The sequence below is a fragment of the Acomys minous genome (genome assembly GCF_964271855.1).
Source record: "Acomys minous genome assembly, chromosome: 9".
Taxonomy (NCBI): Eukaryota; Metazoa; Chordata; class Mammalia; order Rodentia; family Muridae; genus Acomys; species Acomys minous.
The window spans coordinates 53,293,160-53,309,360 of NC_140490.1; the positions used below are offsets into that span (position 1 = coordinate 53,293,160).

At 45.5% G+C, this 16,201-nt stretch overlaps 1 protein-coding gene across 4 annotated transcripts in view; it reads left to right on the forward strand.

The window, feature by feature from the left end:
- MAK (male germ cell associated kinase) overlaps window positions 1-13,612 on the forward strand; it is a 45,595-nt gene extending 31,983 nt beyond the window's left edge. For 2 of the 4 annotated variants that reach the window (XM_084794866.1, XM_084794868.1), the window contains exons 11-14: window positions 1,721-1,869; window positions 2,857-2,988; window positions 7,709-7,828; window positions 12,129-13,612. In XM_084794866.1, the coding sequence (XP_084650992.1) occupies window positions 1,721-1,869; window positions 2,857-2,988; window positions 7,709-7,828; window positions 12,129-12,283 (556 nt within the window). In that variant the 3' untranslated portion in view covers window positions 12,284-13,612. The remainder of the gene's footprint in view (window positions 1-1,720; window positions 1,870-2,856; window positions 2,989-7,708; window positions 7,829-12,128) is intronic. The other 2 variants (XM_084794867.1, XM_084794869.1) reach the window with 2 other exon arrangements.
- Window positions 13,613-16,201: the final 2,589 nt, after the last annotated feature.

Consider the following 16,201-nt stretch of genomic DNA (forward strand, 5'->3'; position numbering starts at 1 on the left):
GCATCAGATCACATTATAGATGGTTGTGAGCCACCATGTTGCCTGGGAATTGAACTCAGCACCTCTGGAGGAGCAGTTAGTGCCCCTAACCTCTGAGCCATCTCTCCAGCCCCAAAACTCAGAAATCTTTATGAATAGCTCCAGAAAGTTAAAAATATTGACTTCTCACAGTAATAAATTAGGGGTGTGTGGCTCTGTGTGTGTGTGTGTGTGTGTGTGTGTGTGTGTGTAGGGCAAAGTACTTACTTGGCCTTCATATTGTTCATATGGTTTGGGTTTTTGGTTGGTTGGTTGGTTGGTTAGTGTTTGTTTGTATTTTAGGTAGAGTCTAGCTATGGTGCCCAGGCAGTCTTACACTGTGGGCCTCCTACTGTGTCTCCTGAGACCACAGGCACACACCAGCCATACCCAGCTCTCTCTTGTGAATTGTGACTATCACTGTTCCCACCTGGAGCTCACATTTCTGGGTGCAGAATGCAAAGCATCACACACAAAGCTGTGTTCTCTTCCCTATAGCACTTGAGCTTGGGAAGGACCTCATTCAATCTCATGAGGCAGGAGCCATACTGCTTGGCTACCCTAGTTCTTATGTGGTCCTCAGATATAATGCTGAGATGCTAAACAAAGGAGGAACTGAGAAGCTCAGCATGGGCAGCTCCTCATGCGTCCTTCTCCTAAGGAGAAAACCCATAGGATATTTTGCTGACACCTGGAGTCTGAGGAAGAAAGATACAACAGTTCAAAGCCATCCTGGATAATACAGTTGATACCTGGTCTCAAAAAAGAAACAAAACAACAAAAGCCCAGCCCCCCCCCAAAATGGGCCCAATAAATAAATACATTAAATAAATAAATCCAGGCATGATGACACATACCTGTAATTCCAGCACTTGGGAAGTGGGACAAGGGGATCTAGGTTGGGACTTCAAGGCCACTTACCCACATAGTGAGTTCAAAAAGCCACATATTCATACACACATACACATACACAGACAGACAGACAGACAGACAGACAGACAGACAGACAGACGCACGCACACACACACACACACACACACACACGGGGGGGGGGGGAGAGGAGAGAATGCCTCTATATGGCACACACTAATTCCCCCTACTTTAGAGGATAACAACCGCAAGTTCAAGGCCAACCTGGCAACTTAGGGACATCTCCAAATGAAAAGGGGCTGGAGGTGTAGCTCAGTGTTCAACACTTGGCTTCTGTGTGCAGGAGCCTGTGTTCAGTTCCATGGGAAAGAGGTGGGTAGAGTAGTAAAACTACAGTGGAATGAAGGGAAGGGAGAGAAGCCAGAGATGTGACCCTTCCCCCAATAAAACACCGCTGCCTAGAGCTACCCCAGAGTGGGCAGCCAGGGTGCCGCCCTTCCTAGATAGAAATGACTTCCGTGGCAGACAGCGATGGCTCTGGCTGCCGTCTGGTCTTCCAACACCATGAATCCATGACTGCAGCAATTCCAGAAGAGGAGAATTAGATTACACACCCATAAACCTCTACAGAGGTTATGCCACGTGCTGTGTGCTGTCAGGACCGACTCCCAGGAGGCGGAGATATGGTGGAAGTTATCAGTTAGCAATCCCAACAACAAAGGGACTCATGGCTCTGCATCAAGGAATCTGCATCAAGGAATCATCACTGGAGGAGATGGGGCGGGGCTATTGGTCTTCTTACTGTGATTGGTGCTTTGTGTTGACTTTCAAGGTTTCCAGAGTCAGGACCCCCAGGCTCCAACCTCACGAAGGGGGAAAATAGGAATTTACATGCGGCTGTTTCCTTAAAATCTGACACAAACCTGTCAACTGCTTCAACAGCTAAGCAGTACTATTTGAAACAATCAAGATACCTTCCAGGTAAGTAGGGAAATTTACCACTTAATCCCCAGTACTCAGAAGGGAGGAGCAGGAGGACTGAGAATTCCAGCACCCCGCCCTGGCTCCCCCCCCAAGGCTATCCGATACCCTAGTTTAAGACAACAAAAAAATGTCTGATGTTAATCGGAGTGTTGCTTAGGCAGAGTAAAGTGCCCTGGTATCTCTGAAAAGAGGGTACCAGGGAAGGAGAAAGCAGCTGTGTCTGTTGCCGTGACGATGACCAGTCCGCTTCCCCCAAGCCTGATCAAAGCTGTGCATGTATTTAGTACATGCTCAATTTTATTAAAGCCAGTGGGCACCCTCATTCCAAGTTTTTATAAAATGTAAATTAAAACAATGTTTTCTAAATGATGTGCTGCATGTATTTATTTACAAGCTTCCTCTGGCTGCTGGGAAGAATGGGCTAGAGGTGCAAGTAGATGAAGAGGCTGGTCAAGGTGTCATTGTGAGTGTGCACAGTAGTGTCAGCAGAGATGTGCGTGTGGTGTAGACGTGGTGGTGAAGTGTGGGTCTTGCTGGTAGGTAAGCCTAGGGGAAGATATACACAGGTTCATCTAAAGCACCCTTTCAGCCCCAGATAGTGACAGGCTGTAGGCATCTGCTGTGTTTTCATATCAGATCTTTCTTCCCTGCTATGCCAACTATTCACCAGTGGCCTGTGAGAGACGTGGAGCCACCATGGTTTTGCAGGAAAGCATGTGTGCTTGATTTTTATGGGGTGTTTTGCGGGAAGATTAAGTGTTTGTTGCTATTTACATTACAGGAGGTGAAGTGTGTGCTGTCAGTCTTCCAGGGTTGTGCTGAGGGCTCAGAGTCATGTCAGAGTTCACTAAAGGTTGTAAGCACTGGCTACGCTTGTTAACCTACACTTCTCCCTAGCCTCCTGTGCACAGGATGTCTAGACTGTGTTTAAACATACATTTCCCTCAGGCTCATGTCCACACTTTACTGCTTTGTCCTTCTCAGGTGTGAATCCCAAGAACGTGTCTTTGGTAGCCAGTGGCAAGGACCTAAACTCACATGCTTGGAATAATCAACTGTTTCCTAAGTCCTTGGGATCCATGGGGCCGGACCTTACTTTCAAGAGGAATAATGCAGGTAACAGATTCCTGTCACACATCAATGGCTGATGTTGGTTGCAAATATCTACAGGCATCAGCATCCGGTGGAGATCCATGTGACCCTAGGAGAAAAGGGGTACACAAAATTATCTGAATAATTCTTGAGCACAGATATTTTCAGTATGTCAGACCCTCATCTCCCACCCGGGGTCCTTCCTGAGTGGCTCCGCCTTCTTAGGGAGCCTCCCTTCAGTTCTCCCAATTCCCAAACAGGAAAGACTTCGCACTCACCAAACTGACCCTAAACACAAACTTGTCCAAGGTGCCAGTCAAAGGGACTGGTTGAGAAAGGAGGTAAGCCTCGTGCCTGGGGAGCTAATCCTTGTGAAAGCCAGGTGGCTGCTGGGAAGAGCTGGTGTTTGAGGCCAGCCTCAGCTACACACAGAGACTGTATTACCTCACCCCCAACGTCAAGAGGCCTCACTGAGCTGCTGATAGTGAATATAAAGGGTTGTCACAGATCACTACAGAAGTATAGCCCACAAAGCTGTAGTGCAGAGAATAGTAACAAAAAGATTCTCAGCAAAGTAGTCACACCAGGGTTTCCCCAGGCTTCTGCCTGCAAAAATGAAATTGAAGACAAGGGAGGAATGCTGTGGATGAGCCTCGCTTGCTCTTGTAACACTTACTGACACAGAGGCAACAGGAAAGGGCTCACCCCATTAGACTGTGCAATACTTACCTTCCATGCCTAGTAATCAAAATGTAGAATATTTACCTTTTTATTAGCAATATTCAATGATTCATTATAATATAATAATATTGGAAAACATACTTGTTATGATTACATAAATTACATTTTTCCCTAACATACATAATTTTTAAGTGTTGGGTTTATACTTTTAAGCCTAACGTTCTAGTTGGATAAAACCTGGAAGCAAAAATATGACGTAGGGGCCAGGGATGAATGTGAAATTTTCACCTGTGAGAAGGCGCTAGCTTATGTGCTCTTCCATCAGTGCTGACAGACTTTTACTCATTGTGACCTTTAGATTCCATTTTAAAGAGATATAAAATTTGTTTTATAATGTTATGATGATGATGAAAAATTTTAGATATCAACTTAAAAGTGTGTTAAGTATTGAGTTCTTTAAAATGTAGTAGTAAGGCCGGGTAATTCCAACACTCGGGAGGCAGAGGCAGGCATCTCTGTGAGTTTGAGGCCAGCCTGATCTACAAAGAGAGTCTAGGACAGCCTGGGCTACACAGAGAAACCCTGCCTCAGAAAAAATATCAGTAGTATTGGGTTGACAAGTCTGATGGTGATTATAGCACATGAGTAATCCAGTGAGCTCTCTGATGTCACATCAACACGCTGGACTTGTTCACATAAAACCCATCTCTCACTTCAAATGCCACAAGAGGTAGTTTAATCTTGAACCACATATGAGTAACCATGCTGGGGATTCAGGTTGCACTGGGTAACACACTCCAAGCTAAAAGTGGGCACATGAGATTTTATCAACTACAGAAGAAATTCACAATTCAAGGCATTTTCCAAATACATTGGTGAGACCACTGTGGTGTGTGTGTGTGTGTGTGTGTGTGTGTGTGTGTGTGTGTGTGTGTGTGTGTGTCGGATGGTGGAGGACACCGCTGCAATAGGTCTTGCATGCTATCCATGACACACGATCTGATAACACATTTTACATTTTATGGGTTTTGTTAAATTCAAAGGATGTTAGGTCAGACACTGGAGGTGGGCAATAAATGACTTTTAAATAGACTAAAAAGAGACAAAGATCACTGGCTCTGGATTGTACTATTCTAACCCTACAGAATCTGGGAGTTCTAGTCAGTCATCCTGCATCATAGAGTCCTCGACACAGATGTGTTTTGCATTTTGAGTTTGGGGGTAACTTTAGTTTATAGACTTCTTACAAGTTCTTCAGACCCTCTGAGAACTCAACTTGCCTTTTTAGCAAGGCCGGAACACCAGGCTGCACCTCTATAATCCACTTATTTTATCTCAGCTATTTGAAAATATTCCCAGAGGCTTCGAGTTATACAGACTGGTTCAACTGACGGTGCCATAGCTTTAATGATGTAGTCTACAGTCAGCATGACAGGGATGCTGCGACAGGACATGGAGGCATTTCTCATTGTAGAGCTCTTTCTGGATCTTTCCACTAACCATCTAACTCGTTTTCCCTCTGCTCTCCTTTAACACTCTCCTTGCGGCTCTTTCTCTCACCAACCTTCTTTTAGAAGAAAGCATAATTAAACCAATCGAAAAGCTGTCATGCTCCGAAAAGTCTCCTGAGCAGCTGGAGGACCCACAAGGTAACGTCTGGGCACTGTGAAGAAGTTAACTGCGTGGCTCATGGGTTCTTTTCTCAGCCTCAGCCCCATCCTCTCACAGAAGGCCAGGGTGCCCTGCCTCCAAGTCAGGTCAGGGCTGGCAGGAAGAGCAGCCTTCCATGCTGCCCAGAGCGCCTTTCTTCCCTCCTTTCAAAACTCTTATGTCTATCTTCCTAATAATGCCATAAATTAGCTACGGCATCTTCTAGAAATCACAAAGATAACTCTAGTGAAAGTAAAGAATAGTTTCTTGCCTTGTGATCATTATTTTTAAGATTTTGAAAAAAAAAATCTGATGCTTATTTCTTACACACTCATAATCGTTGAAAAGAAAGACAATGTTAATGGCAATGGTAAATTCCCTGGGGGACTGACGTTAGTGGTTGCCGCAGCTGAAGCCAGCGACCAACGTCCAGCAAACTCTGCGGCAAACAAGCACTTCAAGCGATAAGCCAAAAAATTTTGGCTTAAATGCCAGTTTCTTTTATTCTTAGTATAAAGTCTTTTGGCAACAAGACAGCCTTGTATACGTAGCTGCCTAGTCAATGGCTCCTAGTATCTGCCATGGTCCCATTTTGCAGCTGTTTTTATTTTCAGCTACTTATAAGCCAGTTTCTCCATCAATGGGATGGAAGAAATACTATTTACCTAGCTCTCATTTCATAGCTACACCTAGTGCTTCTGTCAAACAGCAGTTATTGCATTTGCCATGGAGAAGAGAAAGTGAACAAGGGACACACTCTGAAGTGCCTACTGGATGTGACCACGGCTTTGTACTTTTTTCCAAGACTTTTGAGGCTGGGCCTGTAGCTCAGCTTGTCTAGTGTACATGGAGCTGCAGGTTCAAGTCCCTGTACTGTGTAAGGCATGGTGGCACACACCTGTCATCCCAGCACTCAGGGCAGTAGAAGCATAAGAACCAGAAGTTCAAGGTCATCCTCAGCTAAATAGTTTCAGGCCAGCCTTTTGAAGTACTAATATGGACTAGTGATTCAAAGTGAGTACTGGGCGTGAGAGGGCTAGTCAGCGTAGACCACTGTACTTGCAGATATACATTACTGTAAAAAGTTGCACAGATGTAACAGTCCCAAGATGCCTCCTTGTCTGGATCCTCCAGGGTCTGATGAGGAAAACTGCTTTGGCCTTTGTTGCTTTGGGAGCAAGCATTTGTGCTCAGTCACAGGAGGGAGAAGGAACCTGTGGAAAGCACGCTTCGTCCCTAACTGTCCACTGACTAGCTCTTTGAATCTCTCAGGATGTGCAGAGAGCCTGTGCACTCTAACTAACCCATGAAAAGGGAGGCTGGCTTACCGCTTGGGGTGAGCCCCCTCCCCACCCTTTCTTATCCCTTCCCCATCCCTGTTCCCTGTGGTTTGTCACAGCCTGTCTCATGTCACTGATGCAGCTCCTGCTGTCTTGCTGCTGTTCACGTAGCCACATCCCCAGGGCAGAGATAAGCACATCAGTCTCTGTCTCCCTAGCCATTCCTTTGGTACACTTCTATGCCCACCTCTTTCACTCTCTTCCTCCTCACAGAGCTCTGTGCCTTCCTTTCTTGGTGCTGATATTCCTTGTGGGGCCCAACCTTGGTCCTTCTGCACTGTCTCCTCCAAGCCAGGGCTGCAGGACCAGAAACTCTGAACATCACTCATATCCAAGCCAACCAACTTCCTCATCCTGACCTGAATATCTCCTACCCCTCCTTCCCCAAAGCTGATTCTTCTCCTATGCGGTCCAAAGCTTGCCATCCAGTCTCCTAGGCAACAAACAGAGGCTCCACCCCATGTTCTCCAGACACGTATGACTGCTTGCTTCCAACCTGAATCTCTCATTTCCAAAACAGCAGTGACCTCATGACTGGGTTCTGCCTTTAGACCCCCACCAACCCATCCTGTGCTGCCTTCAGACTGATCTTTGCTAAGACTGATGATGATGAGACTGACAGTGATGAGCATTTATTGACTGCCAGATTCTATAAAAGAGCTTTCCTACATATAAATGTTTGCTTATGGCAGCTAGATGACTATGAAAAAGCACAGAGGTCTCCTAGGACAGAATGCGTGCGCGCGCGCGCACGCACACACACACACACACACACAGACACTAAGAACTGGTGTCATCAAAAAGCCTAGTATGTTCAGAGTTCAGATCTTGGCTTGGTTCATTACTAACTGTGGGAACTCAGGCGAGGCATTCCCTCTCCCAGAACCACTGAGGTATGAAAACAGTGCTTCTGAGCTGTCCAGGGACCGAGTGAGAGTGTCTGTGACCAGGGACGCATCATGCCTAGAACACAGTGGCTCATAGAATAGCATTTCAAAGTAAGAGGGTAGTATTCAAAGTCACTCGACAGCACCTTAAAGGCCTCCTTCTGACCGAAACTCCCAATGCATCAGCAGGAAACCTTGGGAGCTACACTTACGAGCAGATGAAATACGTGCCTTCCTTTCTCAAGAAAGAAGTGGGATCAGCCGGCCAGAGGATCCACTTGGCACCTCTTGGTGCGACGGCTTCGGGTAAGAGAAGTCTCCTGATAAGGTCTGAGATTCCTTACGAGAAGAGGCTTTCCCTTTAAGACGATAAGGTCTGTTTCCTGTCATGAAGACTCATAAGTTAGTCTCACATTGTTAACAGTCTCAAGTGACTCCCCTCCCACAGTGGTTTCTGCCTGGTGCTTGGCCCCAGAGCAGACCCCAAGGAATATCAACATTGAGAAAGGAAGGCACAGCCCTGTGAGGAGAGAGGTGGACCATGAAAGAGAGAGGCACAGAAGTGCAGAGAGGGACCACTGGTGAGGCAAAAAAGCCGGAAGTGTCCACACTACCCTGGGGAGTGACTACATGAGCAGCAGCAGGTCACAACAGGACACAGCAGGAGCTGCCTGAGTGACATGAGAGCGACATGAGACAGGCTGTAACAAAAATATAGTTTGTCCATCTAGTGCTTTCAAGAACTTTCTAGAGTGAACAGTGTGGCTGGCTTCTGCCCCGTGCTCACAGTTGCCCCAGTGATGGCAACTCTCGTTCCTGGATGAGGAAGCCAACATCTGGCAATGTTACCCGAGGCCACACAACCAGAGAGCCAGGGAAGACACACACCACACTGCTCCTCAAAGAGCCTGCCTTACTCTACAGTGAGATGTGTGGGATGCATTCCTCAGCATAAAGTGAAATCTTAACAAATGTGGTTTACTTCTGAGTTACCCTGCAGCGCCATCTCGGTGGCTGGGACGCATGGTAGTTTCTCCCGCTTGGCTTTTGTTAAGAAAGAAACAATGTCAGATGGCAGGACAGCTGTTCTCCCCACCTCTGATGTAACGGTGAGCTGGGGTCGGCTCAGGCTCTAACAGCACAGGGCATGAAAACCACATGCAGAGGTGTGCTCCCAAAATTATGGGCGGCAAGCCAGGCATAGTGGTATTTATTTACAATTCCAGTCTGTTGGAAGCTGAGGCAGGAGGATCAGAAAGCCTAGGCCTGGGCGGGCTATGCGGTAAGACAGATACACACAGAGAGCTTCCCAGAGTTGATGATGAACTTTCTCTAAGTTATTTTAATTTAATATATCTTTATTGAAGCATCTAAAGCAAACAAAGTCAAATGACCAAAAGTTTGCTTTAGGATTCCTTGTTATTTGTAAGTCCAAAATGTTCTCCCTCTGTCCAACCAGGATCTTACAATGAGATGCCTGGTTAGATTTGCCTGCCTTTTATAGGACAAACAACTGTGGCAGCTGAAAAGGGACAATGCAGGGGCAACATGTCACTTTTACCTGTTACCACAGTAGGCTGCTTAAAAGGTACATTTAAAAAGAAATGGTTGTTCCAATGTCTTTCTTCTGAAAAAGTATACACCCATGTGAGCAAGTACACATAATTGTATACAACTGGTTTTTAGGGAGCCTCAAACATGACCAAACATCCACTTTTAATATAAGAAACAAAACATGCTGTTTAGAAGTATTTTGCTATCTGGGTCGTCACTTTCAGAAACTGAGAGTAGGCCTGCTTATATATAAAAATCTACTAAAGGTCTTTGTCTCAACTCTGTGAGATTAGCATGTGCAGTCCTGCTTTCATTTTTTTAAGTAAACTGCTCTCATAACTCTTCGTCTCTTCATTTACTCTGCTTATCAGATTTCCCTCCATGTGGTGATAGGAGGAGATGCAAAAAAAAGAAGTAAACATTGCTCACCCTCAAGTGGTGCATGACCCCATTAGGAAAACACTGCCTTCCAGTGTTACACGAGAAAGACAACCAGGTCACTACCGTTTACTATAACTATACTAGGAGACTCTTCCTTGTCCTCTCACAGGCCTCTCTCTGCCCTACCACCTTTGCACGCTCCCATTTAACCTCTCATTTCAAAGCCCCTAATACTTCCTCATCCCCTGCCTCAAAAGTAACAAGACCAGGGGGCGTGGCTTATGTAACACCCCCCCCCCCCCAGAGAAACCACAAGGCCACTGCTGGGTGACTTTCCTGCGGAGTCTGTTTCATTCACCCTAGATAGAGAGGGCAGTTGTGGATCCAGGAAATGACTATATCCAAGTCGAGCTCGGTGAGTTAACTGGGGTAAGCCTGGCATCTGGACTGTTGAAAGACCCATCCCAGTCATGGGGGATAAGCCACAGAAGCCGTACCACTGGGTCTCCTGCACAGCTTGCAGGCAGCTATAGGACTAGTTTCTTGCACCAGCAACTGTGTATTGCTCACATGGCCTCTGCAAAGTGCGCATGATTCAGTTTCCTGAGCCTCCAGGGTCTTAGACAATTAACACATGCTTCCTCAGCCTCTCTGAGCCTCCTCTCCCACGGTCCCTCCACAGGCTCTTGTAGTCCACTCATGGCTCCATTTGGCGCCGAGGCCACCTGTGTGAGCTCATTGCCTGAGATTTTCATATTCCAACAGTTACAGCTAACTGGCTATTCCTAGAAAACACAGTGTCTTCACTGGCCCTTCTAGACATACAGATACCCCTGCCCTTCGTTAGACAGCCAGTAAGGGCAGTAGGAAATGGCCTGCCAGACATGTGCTCTCCCCTCCCCCAGCCCCAAATGCTCTCAATATAGCAGTCAGGATGCCAATCTTACCTGGGGCTTTGCTCATATAAGTGTCAGCACCTGTGGATTCCTCCTTCACTCTCAACATCACAGTGAAGCATAAGAAAGGCTGGGAAGCCAGACCAGCGAACACCGTATACTATGGATGGCACGAAATGGCCAGGTGCATCTCAGCATTGATGCTGAGTTTATCTAGTCCAAGAGCATCAGTCGCTGCACAGTGTGAAAAGCTAGATAGAGCCCAGTGCAAAGCCTGGTACCCTCCCTCCTCGCGTGGACTCCCTGTGAAGCCTGGCTCTCAGGATGAAGTGAGCAGGGACCGTAGAAGACACTAGTTTCCCTGATAATCACTTGGCCCTTTATCATTGGTGATAGTTAAGCAATTTCAGCTTTTTCAGATAGCAAATGTTAAATAGATTTTAGATCTCTCTCAAATCATTGATAATAACCCACTAACACTGGACTAGGCTCTCACACAAATCTTTACATAGTCAAATATGTGAATAAAATAAACCTTGTGATTAAAGGTTTGCGCTCCTTTCAAAAATACCAAGTGCAGCTGGAGAGGTGGCTCCTTGGTTAAGAGCACATGTTGCTCTTGAAGACGACACAAGTTCAGTTCCCATCACCCACACAGGCAGCACACAGCCACCTGTAACTTGGGTTCCAGGCATTCTGACGCCCTCTTCTGCCCTCTGTGGGCATTGCACATACATGGTACATATACATATTTGCAGCAAGCAAAACCCTCATACACATAAAACAAAAACAAATCTTTTGTTTTAAAAGATTACTCTTTAAGGGTTTGTGTTATCACCCAAGGTTTTTCCAAGAAAAAGACGAAGCTTGTGAGGCCCGTTATGGTTCATTGTCAGAGCTCCTGTCTAGGTGCTAGGCTTCTGCTCCTAGTACTAAAAAAAGAGAACGGGTGGGGGTGGGGGGAGAAAAAAGACGAGAAACAAAAGAAAAGGAAAGGTAGAGAGCCAGATGTGATGACATACACCTATGATCCCAGGACTCAGGAGGTAGATGCAGGCAGATCTCTGGTAGTTGCAGGATAGCCTGGTCTTCATAGCAAGTTCCAGGCCAGCCTGAGTTATATAGTGGTACCTCAAAAATTTTTTTAAAGAGAAATTAAGTTCTAGAAAGCACATTTTCACTTGTGAAAAGAGAGACTATAGAACTTGATATGTACAGCTTCATGAAGCCAGAGTCCCACACAGTTCCAAGTATGTCTTTAGTATTGATAGCATGCTTGAATGCTACTCAGGATGTGGCCACATGTGAGATTAGTCACCACACAGAGAGCCACTCACTGACTAAGGCACCAAAGATGTCTCTTGGTCATTTAATTCCCAGTTAGCTATATAACTAAGAGCCGCAGCATCTGAATGACAAATCAGAAGTGCTGGCTCTTACCCCATGGAAAATTCTAGTAAATGTCCACATACCACCCCACTAGAGGTCTTGCTTCTATCAGCATGCTGGTGAGCACCAGTAACCAGCACAGGGTGAGTAAAGAACTGACCCTGACTGAGGCCAGCCTGGGCTACATAGTGAGTCCCAGACCAGTGTGAGCCACATAGCCAGAACTTGCCTCAAAAGATGGAAACACACCGAATCTGAACTAAATATAAACCTTCAAGTTTGCTCCACAGCTTTCAGAGATAAATCCAAACTTCCTTACAAAACAAAGATGAATTGCTTTGTTTTGAATTTGATCATTAAATAAATGAAATTCTGATTTCTTTCAGAATATACTTGGAGCGCAAAAGCTGGACGAGGTCAGATTTCAGGACGAACATACCATCCCACAGCAAAAAATCTCAATATTGTGAACCGCACACAGCCAGTCCCCTCGGTGCATGGGAGGACAGACTGGGTGGCTAAGTACGGAGGCCACCGGTAGGAGACGTGGAAGCCCTGAAGCATTGCTCCACAGAGGACAATCAAGCCCCTTGATCCTGGGAGATGTCTACAGAGTCTATTTCTACCGAATTCCACAAGAAACACCGAGCCGTGGGTACCTCACAGAGCAGACGTCAGCTCCCGTGTCCTTCCTTTCCTGGAAATGCAGTGCGGCATCTCCAGGCAGTGCTGCTGCAGCACCATGAAGAGACTTTTGAGCGGGACTTTTCAGAGTATTGAATAAACTATTTGCCAAAGTATCAAGTATTTGATCTACAAATTACTAGATGAGTGCATAGGCTTGTAGAGAATGACTCTGGGGAGTGCCCGAGGCTTCACTCCTGCCCGCTGCGTATTAGTCTACACTATTGAGGTTCTGGAACCCTTAAGGGACCGACTGGCCTCTGCTCACCTTTCACAGTGGGGAGGTAGGCCCCTGGGGCTGAGTTTCCGGGCTGGCTTGCCTGAAGCTCTGCTCTCCCACTTTGGCAACATCAGAACAATGGTAACTCCCTTTCAGTTTTCTCCATTTGAAACAGATGAGTGACCAGGCACATCTTAGTGAGGTCTCTTTCTTAGGAATAAACTTCTCTCCAGCCTCTATCAGAGGATGCCAGTCTGATTTTAACACTGTTGTCCAATCTTGATCAAACTGTGAACTCACAATGACCGTCAGACTCCATAGCCCAGTGCGTTCCACATTAACCACCCCAGGGCTCCCTTGTCATCCCATCATTAAGAATGTTCTTGTACTCATACCTGATGCTTGTTCATCTGACTCTCCCAACTCCTGTTTCCGTGTCTTCCTACCTGACACAAAGGTGAAGTGTGCCAGCTGGTCCCCTGGCAAACTCTTGCTGCTGCAGGCCACTGACTAGGCTCTGACCTTCATGTTTGAGCCACGGGGCAAACACAGTTGCCATGGCAGAGTTTCAAGTAGTTCACTGTTCTTAGTTTTATTGCTAAAATTTTTTAATAGACATTTTGAAGTTAGGACTACTTTAAACCTGCCGCTTGCTAGGCTGGGCATGATTAGTACTGTATATTCTTTTGAAAGAATAACGTTATTGCCTGCTGATAATTTTTATGCATTTATGGCTGTGTAATAGATGCTGGTACAGTTGGCATCATTTTGTGGGCACTGCCCAGAGGCACATTATCAAATCATATATTTTTGTATAGAAGATATAGCTAGCTGTTCATATTCTACATGTTTAAAATGTTCAACTTGAAAGAGTAATTTATCCTAGTCTTGTTGGTTATATATATATGTATTTGTACAATTTTATTGTCTCAAAGCTAATAAAAATTCCTTGGTGTTTCTGAGAAACATGGACTCTGAATAGATATATGGTTAACTAGTGTGTTTTTTCTATTATTAAACTTTGTATTCTGTGGTCCATTTTGTTGTGGTGGTTTTTCTTTTTCCTTCTGTCTTCACTCAGCATCCAGTGTTTTCAATACTATGATGACATTTTTTAACACTGTGTCTTTATGGCGCTCCTTTCCCCCATCCCTACGCATACCCCTTGGCTGATCTTCCCGCCCTTTCCCTGTCATGTCCCATGTGTCCTGTCCTTTCTCCTTCCTCATCAACTAACTCCTGGTCTCCTTTTGTGGTCTGTACTTTACAATCCTTATACTTTCTGCGCACACACACACACACACACACACAATTTCAGGCTAGGAGCAACATCAAAGGAAGAATGCGGTTTTAGCCTGTGTTTGGGCCACCTTGCTTGATACTCTTTCTGGATCCACCCATTTTCCTGCATATTTCATTTCATTTTTTGTTATAGCTGGATGATTTTCCATTTTATAGATGCAGCATATTTTCATTATCCATTCATCTGCTGATGGATATCTAAGCTGGTTTCGTTTCCTCATTGCCGTAAGTAAAACAGCAGTAAATACGTGTGCAGGTGACTCTGGTAAGGCATGGGTCCTTTGCAGGAGATGTTGTTTAGTTGCTTTGTGGCAGTTTCATTTCCCCCAACTTTCCCTATTACCAGCATCTTGCATTGTTGTAATACCTCTTTCTTCTTCCCTCTCTTCCTCCCTCCCTCCTCTTCCCCTCTTCCTCTTTCCCCTTCTACACTGGGCGGAACCCATGCTAAGCAAGTACTGTCCCACAAAGCCACATTCCCCGCTAAGTTCTATCTATAGAATGCTGCATAGCTGGAATCACAGAATATGTCACTTTTTCAGACTGGCTACATACACTTAGCAATCATGCATTTAAAGTTCCTACATTTGTTTTAGCTCCATAGCTTTTTTAAAATTTAATCTCTGAATCATATTTTGTTGTCACATACTAAAGGGCATCTTCATTAATTCTGTATTTGGGCAAGGGAATCACAAGTTCAAGTCCTGTCTGAGACACAAAACAAATGCAAAGCCAGCCTGGGCCCTTAGCAAACTCCTCCTTCAGAAACAGGACTGGGTACAGCTCAGTGGCAGTGTTTGCGTGGCATGCGCGAGGCTCTGGACCCAACACCAGCACCACGAAAGTGGTAAAAAAAAATAGTGTCTTCTCTACCTTGTTTCTTTTTCTTTGCAAGACCAACATGGCAGGGTGGTCTGGCTCACAGTCCTGCAGGTACTGACCCGCTGCTCTGTGACTCTAGGCTGGGTGGTGGAGATGGCAGTGTTGTAGAACACTTGCCTAACGTGAGTGAGGCTCTGGGCTTGATGTTTCATCACTGCTAAAAAAAAAAAAAAAAAAAGGCAAGAAAGCAAGATGGACATAAGCAAACAAGGAGCATCCATGTCTAGCTAAGATTTGTCTCGTACATACATGTCCCTTGTTCTGATCCTTAGCACCACAAACGATATTCAAACTGGGAATGGTGGCACACACTTGTAGTCCCAGGTACTGGGGAGGCTGAGGCAGGAGGAATACTTGAGCTTAACTACACAGCCAGCCAGGGCAATATGGCATAACCACATCTCAAAATAAACAAACCACCAAAGTCAGATTCTCCAAAGAATGAAGCCATACCACAGACCACTCAACTGTAAATGGTTGTTTTGTTTTTCAATTAGTATTATTATTTACCCCATGGGTTTGATACAACTACACATGGAAGACGACCATGACAACAAAGAGCTACAGCATCACTTCAGATCTAATTAACGTGTGTGCAAACAGCACCATCAAGAACTTGCCCTGCTACTACAGCAGCCACTCCACAGCAGGACATGGAGAAAGACCTGGGGCCTCAGATGAGAAAACGAGTCAGTGCTCCATTATGGAGACATGCAGTCCAGAATACAGTGCCCTGGTCAGCTGCACGGAATTCTGGGCATTGTAATACAAGAATGCTACATCCTGGGCAGTTGTGTATATGTATAATACCAGCACAGGAAAATGAGGAATTTTGAGTTCGAGACCACTCTAGGGTATACAGCAAGATCCTGCCTTTTAAAAAAAGACATGCATGTCACGATATGTCCTATGTTAAAAACATGATGTAGGCATTCAAAATTTGTATCTAAGGATGAAATGGATGGAGGCACATCTATAATCCTAGAACTTGGAGGCAAGGTAGTGACCAGAAGTTGTATTTAAAGACACTAAGCCCACTTTCAAGACACCTAAGCAGAGACGTGATGTTAAGTCCCTGTCTTTATTACACGGCCCCATCTTAGAAATTCTCAAAGGGTTTTGTGCGCGAGTGTCTTTGTTTTGGTTTTAGTGTTCTGAGACAGGGTTTCATGTAGCACAGGTTAGCTTCCAACTTACAAAACTGCAGGGGACCCTGAACTGTGGATCCTCCTGCTTCTGCATCAAGGAACTGGCATTCTAGCCACGCCTCATTACACCTAGGTAGTTCACAAATCACTTTAACACAAGCTTCTGGGCATGGTACAGCCAAACAGTAGCCCCCCCTTAGTCATTCCATATGGGAAATGCCTA